Source organism: Elephas maximus, chromosome 5 (genome assembly GCF_024166365.1).
Source record: "Elephas maximus indicus isolate mEleMax1 chromosome 5, mEleMax1 primary haplotype, whole genome shotgun sequence".
Classification (NCBI taxonomy): Eukaryota; Metazoa; Chordata; class Mammalia; order Proboscidea; family Elephantidae; genus Elephas; species Elephas maximus.
Genome location: NC_064823.1, coordinates 61194370 through 61212625, shown reverse-complemented (window position 1 = coordinate 61212625; position 18256 = coordinate 61194370). Strand labels below are relative to the sequence as shown.

Genomic DNA, 18256 nt, shown 5'->3' with positions numbered 1-18256 from the left:
ATATATATGTATACATATATGTCCCCCATACCTCTGTCAGTTTGTCATACTATGGGGGCTTATGCGTTGCTGTGATGCTGGGAGCTATGCCACTGGTATTCAAATACCAGCAGGGTCACCTGTGGCAGACAGTTTTCAGCAGAGCTCCCAGACTAAGACAGACTAGGAAGAAAGACCTGGCAGTCTACTTCTGAAAAGAATTAGCCAGTGAAACATTATGAATGCAGCAAAACATTGATATAGTGCTGGAAGATGAGCCCCCTCAGATTGGAAGGCACTCAGAATACGACTGGGGAAGAGCTGCCTCCTCAAGGTAGAAAAAAAACAACCTTAATGACGTGGATGGAGTCAAGCTTTTGGGACTTTCATTTGCTGATATGGCACAACTCAAAATGAGAAGAAACAGGTGAAAACATCCATTCATAATCAGAACCTGGAATGTACAAAGTATGAATCTAGGAAAATTGGAAATTGTCAAAAATGAAATGGAGCACGTAGAGATTGATATCCAAGGTATTAGTGAGCTGAAATGGACTGGTATTGGCCATTTTGAATCAGACAACCATATGGTCTACTATGCCAGGAATGACAATTTGAAGAGGAACGGCATTGCATTCATCCTGAAAAAGAACATTTCAAGATCTATCCTGAAGTACGACGCTGTCAGTGATAGGATAATATCCATACGCCTACAACTAAGACCAGTTAATACGACTATTATTCAAATTTACGCAGCACCCACTAAGGCCAAAGATGAAGAAATTGAAGATTTTTACCAACTTCTGCAGTCTGAAATTGATCGAACATGCAATCAGGATGTGCTGATAATTACTGGTAGTTGGAAGGTGAAAGTTGGAAACAAAGAGAAAAGATTGGTAGTTGGAAAATATGGCCTTGGTGATGGAAATGATGCTGGAGATTGTGATTGAATTTTGCAAGACCAATGACTTCTTTGTTGAAAATACCTTTTTTCACTAACATAAACGGCAACTATACAGATAGACCTCACCAGATGGAATACATAGGAATCAGAAGTCAAGAAATCAAAAGATGCATTGCGTTGGGAAAATCTACTGCAAAAGACCTCTTTAGAGTGTTGAAAAGCAAAGATGTCACCTTGAAGACTAGGGTGCGCCTGATCCAAGCCATGGTGTTTTCAATCGCCTCCTATGCAAGTGAAAGCTGGACAATGAATAAGGAAGACTGAAGAAGAATTGATGCCTTTGAATTGTGGTGTTGGAGAAGAATATTTAGTATACCACCATGGACTGCCAAGAGAGCAAACAAATCTGTCTTGAAAGAAGTACAACCAGAATGCTCCTTAAAAGCAAGGATGGCGAGACTACATCTCACATACTTTGGACATGTTATCAGGAAGGATCAATCCCTGGAGAAGGGCGTTATGCTTGGTAAAGTACAGGGTCAGCAAAAAAGAGGAGATGGATTGTCACAGTGGCTGCCACAATGGGTTCAAGGATAGCAACAATTGTGAGGATGGCACAGGACTGGGCAGTGTTTCATTCTGTTTTCCAAAGGATCTCTACGAGTCAGAACTGACTTGACGGCACCTAACAACAACAAACATTATATATATATATATATGGATATATATGGATAATTGTATATGGAATAAGTTTCTCACCATAACATAATGTTATTTTATACTACCTCTCTCTAGTTTATAAAGCCATCTCTTGTGCCAATGATAGACATGCTACATTTTAGGAAACCTGCTGTAGCTTGTGAGTTAAATATAGCCATTGCCATAGAGTTGTTTACAACTCATAGTGACCCTACAAGACAGAACAGAACTTCCCCACAGGGTTTCCAAGGAGCTGCTGCTGAATTCGAACTGCCGACCTTCTGGTTGGCAGTTGAGCTCTTAACCACTGAGCCACCAGGGCTCCATAGTAGACCTAAAAACCCTTGGCTGAGATCAAAATGCACTGTAGCTCATGTCCCCTCTTCTTACCCCCACATCTTGTACAAAGGGAAAAAATATCAAAGCATTTACAAATCTAGTCAGAGTCATCTCCCAGTCTGACTATATACTCCCAAACCTTAAGGAGTAAATTAATATGTAAAAGTTATTGACATATATTCAGCACTTTGGAGGTGACACTTAATGCTTACCAACTCTTAGGTGTTGAATATTCTTACAATGGCAATGACTTTTACACTAATTGCCAGCAATAGCTTCCTTCATGTTTTCTAAGTTGTGATTAAAAAAAAAAAAGAAAAATTATTAGGTAAGTTTAAAACATTCTAATATTTATTGATACTTCAATTGACCGGCTTACCTGAACACCTTCAGTCACCTCTAATATTGAAAATTTTCTATTTACTTTAAGTCTGATTAGCCATCAAGATCCAATAAAGAGCCTTGAAAAAGGAATGTTTATTTAAAAAAAGATAATGAATTTTCTTCTATTTTTAAAATTATATTTCATAAAAGCATTCAACAGTCCCAGATTATAAAATATATATTCTGTGAGTGTTTGAACCTATGAGAAGTTGATTTACCAAACAACCAAATGGGCAAACCTTGTTTACAACTACCCTTTTATATTTTCAGGCAAACACTAAGACACATATTTATTCACACAGAAGACTCATAGGAACAGATTTTTGCTTGGCCCAATTGGAATTATCAAGTTACATAATCTTGCCTGAGGGCAAAACATTATTTCTTTAACAACTTTTATAAGTAAGATAATATATACAGTAGCAAGATTGATATATTTTTTGTTGCAACAGTCACATCAAAATGCAAATCTTTGTTGAGAAAATCCTCCTTACAGTAGATGGAATCACTTTAGAAAATACAAATTCCTCACACTTGTGCATAGGGGTGTTAGGAAACTTTGAATTCGTCAGGGTTGTAGGAATCAAAATACCCAACTCTAGAGTCATGCCTTTGCAGACCCATGCATTGTCCGAAATTGACAACCTAATTTTCCCATTCTTTAGCAAGTTGAGATTTTGTTTTTAATTTAGCAGGTTTTTGTTGTTGTTGTTTGTCTTTTACCTGATTGTGTCTTCTAGCATGCTGAATCTATGAAAAGACATTCTTTCCATTTGGAAAAAATAAAGGAAAAAAATATTTTTTATTAAAATCACTTGCCTTTCTTTCTCTTTACTTCTTTTATTTCATTTTTGTTGTGAAATACTATTTACAATAAGTGGCACAAAACTTAAAAGCACAACTCAATGAATTAATAACAACTGAATATCTGTGTAATCACCACCCAGGAAAAGATAGGACATTATCAGTGACCCAACCCTATTGTATCTCTCTCTCTCAACTTTTACTCCCTCTTAAATATAGCCATTAGTAGGGCTTCCAACACTATCATTCAAGCTGCCTGTTCTTGAACAATTATGATACAACATACATTCTTTTATTCAATATTAAGTTCGTGAAATTCATTAAAGGTTTTATATGTAACTGAGGTTTGTTTGTTTTCATGTCTGTGTGATACTCCATTTTAGAAATTTACTATCGTTCATTTATTCATTCTGCTCTTGATTGTTGTTTAGGCTTTTTCCACATTGGGGCTAATGTGAATAATGGTGCAGTGAACATTCCTGTGCATGTCGTTTGGTGCACACGCTCATTTGTTGAATATGTTCCCAAGGGGTAGAATTACGAGGACTAAAATATGCATATATTAGGTTTCAGAGGCACTGACAAATTGTTTCTCAAAGTGATTAAACCAATTAACAATCCTACTACAGAATTTGAGCATTTTGGTTGTTCTGCATCCTTGTCAACACTTGCTATGGCCATTCTTTTAATCATTCTGGTGACTGTGTAGTGATCTTCCATTTTTTGTGTATTTTGCATATCTGTGATTATTAATGAGGTACCACCTTTTCATATATTTGCTAGTCATGTGGTTATCTTCTTTCATGAAGCCTCTCTCATTCTTCTGATTGTTGTCTTTATTCTTATTGAATTATTATAGGCATTATTAATACATATTGATGAAGTTTTTATTAGATATATTGTAAGTACAATGGCTTGTCCTTTTAATCTCCTTGGTGTCTTTTGAATTTAGTATTACTGTAGTCCAATTTCTCAGTCTTTTCATTGTTGTTGTTGTTGCTGCTAATGCTTTTTGCGCTCTGTTCAAGAAATATTTTTCTGCCCAAAGTTCGGGATGTATTCTCTTATATTATTTTCTAAAAGCTTTATTGCTTGCTTGTTACATTTGTATTTACAAGCCACTTGGAACTGAAAAGTTCAGAGACAGGATTCAATTTTTTTTGGTATGTACATCCAGTTGACTGCCTAAAGAAATGACCTACCATTCTGTATTTTAGTGCAGCGCCAGCTAGGCAGCTGAGCATGAATCAAGTGCCTATTTATACATGAATAGTTTTCATTAATCTATTTGGTCTGTCCTTGTCCAGATACCACACTGTGTTAATTATAGTCAACTAGAACCAGTCCTTTCCTTCTTCTTGAAGAATGTCCTGGCCATTTTTGTACTTTTACAATATCATATAAATTTTACATTCAGCTTCACACGCACATGCACACACAAGCCTAGGGTTTTGATTGACAGTTCACTGAATCTGTAGATCAAATTGAGAAGAATTTATATCTTTATGGTATTGAGTCTTTCAATCAATTAACAATATATCCTTCCATTTATTTATCTTCTTTCATTTCACTCAAAACTGTTTTACAGTTTGTTACATAGAGGTCTTTTGCATATTTAAATGGATTTATCCTTACATATTTGATACTTCTAACACTATTGCTAATGACACGTATTTCTTAGTTCCATGCTTTAAATGTTTGTTGCAAGTATATAAAAATATAGTGGATATTTGGACATTGACTCTGTATCATAGTAAGATGAAAACTAAATTTATTGATTTTAGTCATATATCCTACATCCTCTTGGATTTTCTACATAAACATTTATATCATCTCCAATCCAATCATGACTTCGATTTTATTCTTTCCAATCCTTAAGATTTTTATTTTTATATTTGTCTGCACTATAGTGATTAAGCTCTCCAATTCAGTGTTGAATAGAAGTGGTGACAACTAGTAGCCTTAAAGGCAGTCTTAAAAAGTCCTTATTTTTTCTGAAAGTATTCCTCATGAGAATGGAAAAGGCTCTTGTATTTTCAGTTTGCTGTATTATTTCTACGTTATTGTTTTGTTGTTGTTTTAAGACAGAAAGCTCAATTTTACATGTCCCTTTTCTGCATCATAAGATTTTCTCTGTTACAGTACTAATTTAAAAATTAATGATCAATTTTTGAATGCCAAACCAACCTTGCTTTCATACAATAAACTCAATGTGGTCATAATGTACTCTTCTTTTATACATTGCTGTTTTCAGTTTCATAATTTATTTAAGATTTTTTTGTATCTATCGTCATGAGAAAAATTGGCTTGTAATTTTCCTTTTGATGTAATGACCTTGTCAGGTTTTGATATCAAAGTTATGCTATCCTCGTAAAATGAAGGGAATAGTGCCTTCCTGTGCTCTAATCACAGGAAGAGTTTGTGTAAGGATGGAGTTTATTATTCCTTAAATACTTGCTAGATTTTGCTGCTAGTGAAAATACTTGGCCTTAAATTTTCTTGGTGGAGAAATTTTAATTCTGGATTTAATGTAATTAACAGTTATGAGACCATTCAAAATTTCTATTTCTGCTACTGACAATTTTTCTAAAAATTCATCCATATCATCTCAGTTTTCAAATTTATTGGTATAAAATTGTACATATTAATCTCTTAATTTTTTTGATGTCTGTAAGATAACAATGTCTCCATTTTATTCCTGTTATTGTATTTTTGTACCCTTACGTATTTTCTTGATCAGTTTCAACAGCTCTCTGTTAGTCTTCTCAAAGGACCAAACTTCTGTTGGAGCAACCTTTCCTATTATATTTTGCCTATTTTATTAATTTTTTTCTTATAGTCATTATTTCTTTCCCTCTATTTTCTTTAGGTTTAACTTGCTGATTATTTTTTAATGTCTTGAAATTTATAAGTAGCTCATTGATTTTCAGCCTTCTTGCACATTAAAAAAATCAGGCTATAAATTTCCTTCTAAACACAAATTTTGCTATATCTTTAAGTTCTGATATGGAGTATTTTCATTATCATTCAGTTCAAAATATTTTTTATTTCTTTTGTGATTTTACTTTGTTTCATGGCTTAATTAGAATTGTATTTATTGCTTTCCATTCATATGTGGATTTTCTACCCCATTTCTGCTCCCATCTTGGCAAGCCTTGGACCCCAATTTTTATAACTCCCTAACTGTTGAAGGTTGTTGAAGACATTGTTCTGCTCCTTAGTCTCATAGCTTCCTTTCTTCAGTTGGCATATGCACCTTGGAGAAAAGCTGTCCAAATGTCAGATCACCTGAGTTTTCTTCTCCAGCATCTTGGCCATCTATTTTTTACTGCTTCATTAGCTGTATGAAGTAGAGGTCTTCCATGTTCAATTTTTCTAGCTTTTGTAAATGAGAGAATTGTTTTTGAATTATCTAATCCATCATTGGAAACCCTGGTGGCGTAGTGGTTAAGAGCTACCGCTGCTAACCAAAAGGCTGGAAGTTCAAATCCACCAGGTGTTCCTTGGAAACCCTAGGGGCCAGTTTTACTCTGTCCTATAGTCACTGTGAGTTGGAATCAACTTGACAGCAACAAGTGTGTTTGTTTGTTTTGGTTTTAGTCCACCATTACCATAACTGGCAGTTAACAATCTTATTACTTTCCACCTTTGATTTCAAAATACAGGTATCAAATAAAAAGCTATTTTATTTGGATTCTTTGAGAATATTCGAATTCTCAAAGTTGCAAATTTCATACTACAGATAAAGAATGGTCAACAAATATTGTTTTATATGGGTGATAACAACACTAATTAAGACAGAATACCATGTAGAAACAAACCTCCCATTTACCTCTTCAGTCATAAATATATTGTTCTAATTTTCTTATACATATTAACATTACATACTCTTTTGCTATCATCTTGTTCAGACTTCATTATTATTCTTCAATTAGTTGTTTTGTTCAGAAAGTCCCTATGTAGATTTAAAAATAAATATTTTTCTTTTGCTTTCATCTTTTAAAAGCTTAGTGAATATTTCCTTTGCTTTGAAGAAGAAAGTATCTAAAATGCATTATAAATGCTTTTGGAAAATGTGTTCCAGATATCAGAGGTTAGTCTGTTCTGAGTCCATTACATCAGGAAAATTGCTGAAGGCAAATCCAAAGGGTATGTTTGCACTATATTTAAAATTTACACACTGAGAATTAGAGGTTGGAATCAAAATCTGCCTACTGTTATAATTAATTGAATTCTGTCAAGTCATTCACATATTGGTGGACCTGATGAAAGTAGTATTATATCATTTTTAACCTATTTCCACTATTGGTTTAAGCCAATTTTCTTCTAGGAAGCCTATTAATATTTCCTATACAGCATCCTTTCATTCAATAAATATTTACCTACCTGATATGGAACAGGAAGTGTTTTTACGTCAGAATTTATATTATAAGGGAAAGAAATAAACAAAAATATATAAAACATATAATAAGTTATGATTTGAAAAAAGATAAGGGAATTGGGAGGACTGGGTTTGAGGAACTATTTTACATATAGTGATGATAAAAGATCCTTATGAAGAGGTATCAGCTGAGCAGAAACCTGAATAAATTGAAGGGAAAATTTGCTTGGAAATTAAAGAGAATTCCAAGCATAGCAAATTGCAAGCGCAAAGGCTCTGGGGCAGAAACCAGCATGGCTCCATAGAAGGAACTACAAGAAGGCCAGGAAGAGAGTGGTAAGGTATAAGGTCAGAGAGGTAACCTAAGATCAGTTTATGTAAGGGCTGGCAGCTCATGTAAAGGTTTTGGACTTTTTTTAAAGAATGATGGGAAGCCACAGAAAGTTTTGATCAGGGAGTACACTGATATGATTTTTATTTTTAAAGGAGCACAACGGCAATAGATATGGAAGTGTTGATGTCTAGAACAGAAAATGGAAAAATTTTTAAATGTTCAGTCAAGAGATGATGATGTTGGCTTGGTCTTGGGTGGTAGCAATGCAAGTGGTGAAATAAGGTAGATATTGGAATGTTGTTTGAAGATAATTGTGAAGGACTTGCTATTGAATGGGATGTTGCATAATCCTTAAGATTTTGTTCTGAGCAACTGGATGAACAGCGGTACTATTTCCTGAGATTTCCTGGGATGAAGAAGAGTTAGTTTGGGAGTGAAAATAAAGTCCAATTTTACATGTAAGTTTGAGATGTTCATTAGGTCCCAAGCGGAAATCGTGTAGCTGTCTCGAGAGTGGAACTTGGAATATAAATTTGAGAGTCATCAGAGTACACTGTAGATGATATTTGAAGTCGGTGAACTTGTTGAGAGTAGCCAGGGTGGGGATGTGAACAGAGAGCAGAGGCAGTCTAAGGACTGAGCCCAAGGACACTCCAACATTTAAAGATGGAGAGGAGGATTCTGCAATGAGATGGTGAAGGAGTGGGATAGCCAATTAGAAAAACCAGGCAAATATGATGATGCTGGAGTCAATAGTAATGTGTGTGTTCTTGAGATCTTTAATAACCTACGTCTCTCAGAAATTTAACCAAAAGGAATCTCTTTTCAATATTATTTACGGAAATGGAAACCTGAAAAGCTATATTAAGTTTAGGCATGACAGTATCAATATCACTTACTTAGTGAATAATCAAGCCCTTGAAAACAAAGTGTATATATGTGATTATTATAACAGGGTAGTTAACTCTAGGGTTGAACAGGGGAAAACTACCTTTTAAAGATATTATTACTAAATATTTATCATGCTTCTTTTTGACTAGATTCCATATAATAGTCTCATAAAAGAAAATTAAATACGAAGTGATAAACATAAATAAAATTGAGAGATCAATGCTAGCATTGTTAAGTAGCAAAATTTCTCACTTCTTGAAAGTTAATTTTGTAACAAACTTGTATTTAATAAATACTTGCTGATGTTCTTTTAATTTCTTTTCCTATTTCCGCAGGTGGGGAGGTCCCATACACGACCCTGGCTACCCGAATGATGATGGGGGCTTGGTGGCTTTTTGCTTTGATTGTCATCTCATCTTACACTGCAAACCTTGCTGCTTTCCTCACTATCACCCGCATTGAAAGCTCCATCCAGTAAGTAGACAGGGATTCTTGTAGCCACAAATCATGAGAAATGATGAGGGTGGCCAAAGGTATCTAAGGCTAAGTACATGTATGTGATAATAAAGGAGCCCTGGTGGCACAGTGGCTAAGCGCTTGGCTACTAACCAAAAAGTCAGAGGTTCAATCCCACAAGCTGCTCCATGGAAGAAAGAAGTGGCAGTCTGCTTCTGTAAAGATTATAGCCTTGGAAACCCTATGGGGCAGTTCTATTGTGTCCAATAGGGCCACTATGAGTTGAAATTGACTCCACAGCAATGGGTTATATGATAATAAATGCATACCTTCACTTTGAATACAAGTTTTGTATTATGTTACTGCAGAGTATCACAGGATAGTCCACCTTCTGAAAATACAATATTAGTAGATCATTTTTGTATAAAATAAAGTTTTAGATATTATTCGAAAGTTACTTCTCACATTTTCCAGGAAGAATAACAGATTTTCAGAATTTTCACCTTCATACAGAATCACTAAGCCTGAGAAACAATGTAAAAAGGAAGGAAAAAAGGTCATACTAAAATATGTATATTTCAAGTTTAACACTGTCAATTTTTACCATGAGTCACTGTGTCCTGTCAGAGTAAATTATTAGATAGACATAGGTAGTAGATGATAGATAATTACAGCTATCACTGGATAAGACGTGGTACTCCAGTAGCCATGTTCTATTTGTCTCTTCACTACATTACAGTTAAGTTGTAGCTTAATGTGGTCCTCAGTGCTGTTGTTTTCTCGGGAACAATGCTGGGAAATGGTGGCTAATCATGGTACAAAAAAAAAAAAAAAAATCATGGTACACCTACTTAAATCCTAGAATGTTAGAGCCAGTGGGACTTATAGGTTACCTGTTGGTGCTTTAATGGACAAATACCATTCCCAGGAGACCTTAGAACACAAGGCCTTTGATTTCCCCATAGCTAATTTTGCCTTTGTGGTTTCATACTATGAGATGGGCACCAAATGCAATTTCTGCTTTATTCAATACAGAATGTTCTCAACATTATTTTAAGAAAAACTTCCCTGACTGAAAACAAGGTAGTTCGAAGTTTTCTAAAGTTGAAGAACATTGATTTCTCAACAAGTCTGGCAGTTCAAAATTAAAATAATCAGAGATGTCAGGGAATTCGTTAGGAGTTTAACTTGTCCTTAAAAGAAAACACAAAGAGATTTCTTTTAAAAAATATGGAAATGAAAACCATTAGTCAACACAAGACTATTGTAGCAAAATACTGAAAAATAAAATCAAGAATTAATGATCTTTCATGAAGGAGAGTATTTTTCCTCAATTAACTGTGGTATTCAAACTTAAAAACCCAAAATTCAACTATTAATACTAATAGGCCATCACTTACTTCATCCATTTATGAAAATGATGTCTCAGATTTCTCTCATCAAATCTTGCCCAAGTTTTTTCCTGATTATCTCAGAAACTTCAAACTCTCCTACCGTGCTCCTTTTGTAATCAGTTCTACGTGTAACATCAATTACAAGTGGAACAGAGTGAAGCTCATGGAAAGCTGAAAATGATGGCCCCATCAGCATCATCCTTGAATCAGTAATGAAAATAATTATAACTGTCCAGCCAAAAAAATCCATGAAATTAGTAAAATTATGAAATTAAAAATTACCATTTATTGAACACTTAGAAGGTACCAGTCTTTCTGCGAAATGTTTTATATGCACTGGCTCATTTAAGCCTTGTAATCGTCTTCTGAAATACATACTATCAATAACCCATGTTAAACAGATTTCTATCTCATTTATTATGCAAAATAACACTAATAAGATTATTCTCATTTTAGAGCTGAAGAAACTGGGAATTTTTAAGGTTAAATGCCCAAGATCGTACAGTCAGTAAGTGTCAGACAATGTGTCTCACATACAGCCCGATCCCATCCCAATTCGTGGCTTTACCCCCAGAACACTTTTGTTCTCTGGTGATAGGTTCCGCAGTCTCTTTACTTGACCTGCTGTTTCACTGAGGTTGCAGACTTCATGAAGGTTGTGTGTGTATATGTATCTGATTTATGTAGTCACTACTGGGTTTGCCAGCATCAACTTGTACCTCAACTTTCATGCAATAGCAATGGGAGCACAAGCCTCTATTGATATTTTACACCCCTAGGGTTTCTCCCAAATTAAAACATAATGGGAAAAGATCCTAATCTCACATCATGTTTCCCTCAAATATAGTTCCACAATCCAAAATAACTGGGCTTTTTTTTTTTTTTTTTAATTATTCCTTTCCAATGCCCGCTGACATTATTAAAAGTCAATAGTGGGTGTAACAAAGCTCCACTTCCTTCTAATCTTATCACTGGACTAATTTTGGAAGGAGAAAAATCAGAGCCAAGTAAGTTAAAAGAAGCCTGATTCTCTCCCCAAACTTAAAGTTATCTTCTAATTTCATGCATCAGCTGTGTTGGTAAACATAATTGCCTGCAGTGTTTCTTGGAAACTTTCAAAGTTCCATTTGTAACTAATGCCAAAGTTTCTTGAAAAAATTCATGCCTAATTTTCCTTAGAAAAGACAAAAACTTTTTTTTCACAACACCATCCAATATCATGGTTCTTAGTCATTTATATTAAGATTTTCTTATCATTGAATGAATCAGTGCGTGTCAATGTACGTTTTTCCAAACCAAATTCTATATGTCACTAGCACATAGGTACCAACCACATAGTCATTCCCAACATTTGAAGTTGCTTATTTAGACCAGGACTGACAGAGAGTGGTTACAGGGGTATATCAGTGAGAAAAAAAAGGAAAAAAAAAAAAAAAGCACCTTATTTTTGAACAGATGGTTGACAGAAATGCTTATAGCTTGGAAGGAGAAATCCAAAAGATTTCTTCTTGAAAAACTGGGTACTTTTTATAAAATTTTGTTCTATTTTCAAAATTGGTTATTTATTGGCATTTACCATTCTAGTTGGCACTTACCGCTAATAAACAGTTTGAAAGTTAAATTTCCCTAAAAAAGATAACCCAGAATTTTAATTCCATATCCTTTCATGATGGGTGCAGGCCATCATAACTATATTCTGCTGCCTAATATGCAAACGACCTCTCTAAAATATTGAAAAAGATGTCACTTTAAAAGCTAAGGTGCGCCTGACCCAAGCCATGGTGTTTTCAGTTGCCTCCTATGCATGTGAAAGCTGGACTATGAATAAAGAAGACAGAAGAAGAATTGGGGCCTTTGAATTGTGGTGTTGGGGAAGAATGTTGAATATACCATGGACTGCCAAAAAAAATGAACAAATCTGTCTTGAAAGAAGTGCAACCAGAATGCTCCTTAGAAGCAAAGATGCTGAGACTGTCTTACATACTTTGGACATGTTATCAAGAGGGATCAGTCCCTGGGGAAGGACATCATGCTTGGTAAAATAGAGGGTCAGCAAAAAAGAGGAAGACCCTCAACCAGATGGATTGACACAGTGACTGCAACGATGGGCTCAAGCTTAACAAGGATTGTGAGGATAACGCAGGTGCGGGCAGTGTTTCCTTTTGTTGTGCATAGCGTCGCTAAGAGTCAGAACCAACTGGATGGCTCCTAACAACAACAACAACAACGATATGATATAATGTGACAGATTCACACAGTTGGAAAAGGACAGTATTGAGTCATACTTTTCAGTTTTTAAAGGAAAATTATGCCATTTCCATAAGACTTTAATGACAATTTGGATTTCTCATTTTCATTGAAAGGTAACAATGTGTAGCCAATTGTTTTCAAGCACCTGAGAAAATGGAATGAACTTTTTTCAATTGGTAGCCAGGCTAAAAGTGACAACAGTGAGATGGAACATTTGAAGCTTTGAAGATACTTTCAGAGTCCACACTGACATCATCAATATGAGCTCCTTTAGCCTTTGTTATGATGTAATTTTCAAAAGCCGTACTTATTTGGGTATTACACAAACAACCATGAAAATAGCAAAGGGTAAGTCATAGTTGTACAGTTATAGTAATTAATAACTCTAGAGTCATAATCATCTTTGGTGATGAAACTTGAGGTTTCATCATTCATTCTCTTGTGAATAATGCTGCAATGAACATGGGGGTGCATATATCTATTCATGTCACTGTTCTTATGTCTCTTGTATATACACCTAGGAGTGGGATTGCTGGATCACAAGGTATTTCTAGTTCTAACTTTTTGAGGAAGTGCCATACTGTTTTCCATAGTGATTGTACCTTTTTAAAATCCCACCAGCAGTATATAAGAGTTCCAGTCTCTGCACAACCTCGCCAGCATTTGTTGTTCTCTTTTTTTTTGATCAGTGCCATTTTCGCGAGGGTGAGAAAGTATCTCATCATAGTTTTGATTTGCATCTTTCTAACAGCTAATGATCCCGAGTATCTCTTCATGTATTTGTTAGCTGCCTGAATGTCCTCTTTGGTGAAGTGTATGCTCATGTCCTTTAACCATTTTTTGATTGGATTGTTCGTCTTTTTGTTGTTGAGTTGTTAAAGTTTTCTGTATATTTTAGAAATTAGACCCTTGTCAGATATGTCATTACCAAAAACTGTTCCCAGTCCGTAGGTTCTTTTTCTTCTTTTGGTAAAGTCTTTTGATGACCATATGTATTTAATTTTTAGGAGGCCCCAGTTATCTAATTTACTTTCTGTTGTTCATGCATTTTTAGTCTGATAGTATATTTACGGCAAAAATTAGGACCCCTAGCCTAGTCTCTATGTTTTTTTCCAGGACCTTTATATTTTGGCATTAATATTTAAGTCTTTGATCCATTTTGAGTTAGTTTTTGTGTATAGTGTGGTGTATGATCCTGTTTTATTTTCCTGCAAATGGATATCCAGTTTCACCAGCACCATTTGTTAAAGAGACTGTCTCTTCCCCATTGAATGGACTTCGAAACTTTGTCGAAGATCAGCTGTTCATAGGTGGATGGATTTACTTCTGGGTGCTCAATTCTGTTCCGTTGGTCTATGTGTCTGTCACTGGACCAATACCAGGCTGTTTTGATTACTGTGGCTATATAGTCAGTTCTGAGATCAGGAAGGGTAAAGCCCCCTTCTTTGTTCTTCTTCATTATTGCTTTAGCTATTCAGGGACTCTTTTCTTTCTATATAAAATTGAAGATTGGTTTTTCCATTTCCTTAAAGAATGATTTGGGGATTTGGATCAGGTTATCATTTATTCTCTAGGGCTGTACTCAAAGGGAATCTCGACATCTCACCATATTTTTGTGTCTAATGTATTCATTCTTCGTAGTGCTTGAGATTGGACAAAGTGTTGAGAGATGATGCTACCACTGAATCAAACTAATCTGGGATAACATTTCTTTCCAAGCAGATGCAAAAAACTATCCCTAAATATTCTATCATTGGGGAAGATCCCCTTTCTCAATAGCATAACAATAATGAGGTTTGCATCCACATTTGTTTACATTTGGAAAAGGAAAAGATTATTAAGCAATTGTTTTTCTCAGTGCCACTCAGTGAGTATGAACTGTACTGGCCCTAGAAATCTAAGTTTGTCACCAGGTCTGGAGGTAATATCTTGGGATTGAGAGAATAGTTGCACATGGCAGGTGCTCACTAATGAAATGATTTATTCATTTCCTTTGCCTTTACCAAGCTATGTGACTATCTTTAGCAAATTACTATTCTAAGACATCATCAGAATTGTACTATTGGTAATGGAGAAATTCCTATGTTAGTTGTTGTCAAGTTTATGTATAACAGAACAAAACATTGCTCCGTCCTGTGCCATCATCATCATCATTGATATGTTTGAGTCCATTATTGTGGCTATTGTGTCAATACATCTCATTGAGGGTTTCCCTTATTTTCCATAAAAAAAAGATAGCCATAAATAAATATATAGCTTTATTTGTATAATTAAAATAATTAGGTCAGTTTTTAAACTCTGTGCCAGGCATTTAGTCTATAAAGGTATTTAGATATTTTCCCTGACTCACAGTCTAGCTGGGGAGATACCAATGTAAAGAAGCTATTAAAATTCAATGACACACTAATTAGAGAGTAGATAAGAACTGCTTTAGGTGAAGGGAAAGACAGCATACAATACGGGGGGCGGGGGGTCAGCACAATTGGACTAAACCAAAAGCAAAGAAGTTTTCGGAATAAACTGAATGCTTCGAAGGCCAAGCGTAGCAGGGGCAGGGGTCTGGGGACCATGGTTTCAGGGGACATCTAAGTCAATTGGCATAATAAAATCTATTAAGAAAACATTCTGCATCCCACTTTGAAGAGTTGTGTCTGGAGTCTTAAACACTAGCAAGCAGCCATCTAAGGTGCATCAATTGGTCTCAACCCACCTGGATCAAAGGAGAATGAAGAACACCATGGACACAAGGCGATTACAAGCGCAAGAGACAGAAAGGGCCACGTGAACCAGCGACTACATCATCCTGAGACCAGAAGCGCTAGATGGTGCCCAGCTACAACCAATGACTGCTCTAAAAGGGAACACAACAGAGAACCCCTGAGGGAGCAGGAGAGCAGTGGGATGCAGACCCCAAATTCTCATAAGACCAGACTTAATTGTCTGACTGAGGCTAGAAGGACCCCAGTAGTCATGTCCCCCAGACCTTCTGTTGGCCCAGGACAGGAACCATTCCTGAAGCCAAGTCTTCGGACATGGATTGGACTGGACAATGGGTTGGAGAGGGATGCTGGTGAGGTGTGAGCTTCTTGGATCAGGTGGACACTTGAGACTATGTTGGCCTCTCCTGCCTGGAGGGGAGATGAGAGGGTAGAGGGGGTTAGAAGCTGGAGAAATGGACATGAAAAGAGAGAGTGGAGGGAGAGAGAGGGCTGCCTCATTAGGGGGAGAGTAATTGGGAGTGTGTAGCAAGGCGTATATGGGTTTTTGTGTGAGAGACTGACTTGATTTGTAAACTTTCACTTAAAAAAAAAAAGCACAATAAAAACTTTTTTTAAAAATTCAATGACATAGGGGCTATGATAGGCTTATTTATTAAATCCTGTGTGAATACAAAGAATAAGTGATTTAACTCAATAACTTGGATGGGGAAGAGAAAGAGGTCCTCTGAGAGTTTTAAACATCTGAGAGTTTAATTGGAAGGATGAATTTCAACAGCCTGAATAGATGGCCCACTGAGGGGACATTTGCAAAAGAATTGAAATATAAAACCACTAGGAGAGCATCTAACAATGCTCTAATCAAAATGATAATCAAAATGATAATCAAAATGTGTTAGCTTCCTTCCTGGTTTGAAGTGGATGATGTGAGAATGGCCCGAAATGAAATAGAAAAGGAAGGTGGGGCTTATGGAAAATTTCCTGGTGGTAAATGGGGAGTGGAATCATTTTAGCAAGGCAGTCTTATTTGTGACTTGGATGATGAATGGGGGAGAAAAGACCTAAGAGTGGCTATTAAAAAAAAAAAAAAAGCCTTTGCCATCCAGTGGATTCCGACTCATAGGGACCCTATAGGACAGAGTAGAACTGCCCCATAGAGTTTACAAGGAGCGCCTGGTGGATTCGGACTGCCAGTCTTTTGGTTAGCAGCCGTCACTAGAGTTTCCGGAGTGGCTATTAGAGGTTTCTAATGCACAGAGCCCTGATGGTGCAGTGGTTAAGAGCCCGGCTGCTAATCAAAAGGTCGGCTGTTCCAGTTCACAGGCCACTCTTGGAAAATGTGTGGGGTAGTTCTATTCTGTCCTATAGGGTTGCTGTAAGTTGAAATTGACTCGATGGCAACAGTTTTTTTGTTTGTTTGTTTTTTAATGCGCCTATGGATCCCTGGTGTGCAGTGGTTAAGCGCTGGGCTGATAACCTAAAGGTTGGCAGTTCAAGCTGCTCCAGTGAGAGAAAGATGTAGCAGTCTGCTTCTGTGAAGATTTACACCTGTGGAAACCCTATGAGGACAGTTCTACTCTGCCCTATAGCGTCACTATGAGTTGAAATCAACTTGACAGCGATCGTTTGTTTAAATTTGTAGCATTTAACTAGTATTTCTCTACTTAATATAAGCCTGGTTCAAGCATCTTCTTGTTTCACAGACTGTTTAACATGAAAATGCCAAAGAGTTAAGGGTAACAGCCTTAGTCATCTAGTTCTGCTATAACAGAAGTACCACAAGTGGATAGCTTTAACAAACAGAAATTTATTCTCTCACAGTATAGTAGGCTACAATCCAAATTCAGGGCATCAGCTCCAGCGGAAGGCTTTCTCTCTCTGTTGGCTCTGGCGGAAGGTCCTTGTGATGCCTCAGTCTTCCCTTGGTCTGGGAGCATCTCAGCGCAGGAACCCCAGGTCCAATGGATGCGCTGTGCCCCCTACGCTGCTTTCTTGGTGGTATGAAGTCCCCTACTCTCTGCTTGCTTCCCTTTCCTTTTTTCTCTTGTAAGATAAAAGGTGGTGTAGGCCACACCCTGGGGAAATTCTCTTTACTTTGGATCAGGGATGTGGCCTGAGAAAGAGTGTTACATCCCACCCTCATCCTTTTTAACCACAGGCAGAAATTATGATTTATAACACATAGGAAAATCTCAAAATGGAGGACAACCACACATGGACTAACCAAGTTGACACATATTTGGGGGGGAACGCAATTCAGTCCGTTACAGTAACCAAAGAGAAATTTGGCTTTTGAGATTTTATATCTTAGTCTAACATTTATACTTGTAAAGAATGCAGGAACATTGTCTCAGTTTATATACATACTTATATATATATATAAGTATATATATGTATATGTGTGTATGTGTGTATATATATATATATTCAAAGAGAGGATGTAGTTTACCACCTCTTAACTAAACAGGTAGGGAAGAAGAGAGTTACTATTGTAAGGTAATTCTAAAAATCATTCTGGTTAGGCTACTTTTCAAAAGCAAAATTGTGTAATCAAGGTCTACTATTCATGGGTTCCATCCTGCCTCTCAATCACTTTTAGCCTTGAGCTATCAACAAAGAAGTCAGGTTTATTTTTATTCAATTGTAATGCATATTCTTACGATTAGGAAAGTCATAGAAGACTATTTTGAGAATATAAGGAGACAGAAAAATTTGAATAACAAA

The 18256-nt window shown here is 36.2% G+C and overlaps 1 protein-coding gene across 1 annotated transcript in view; it reads left to right on the top strand.

Moving 5' to 3' along the window:
- GRID2 (glutamate ionotropic receptor delta type subunit 2) overlaps window positions 1–18256 on the top strand; it is a 1658713-nt gene that overhangs the window by 1360212 nt on the left and 280245 nt on the right. Inside the window, exon 12 of the mRNA XM_049885711.1 lies at window positions 9051–9189. Within this exon, the coding sequence (XP_049741668.1) occupies window positions 9051–9189 (139 nt within the window). The remainder of the gene's footprint in view (window positions 1–9050; window positions 9190–18256) is intronic.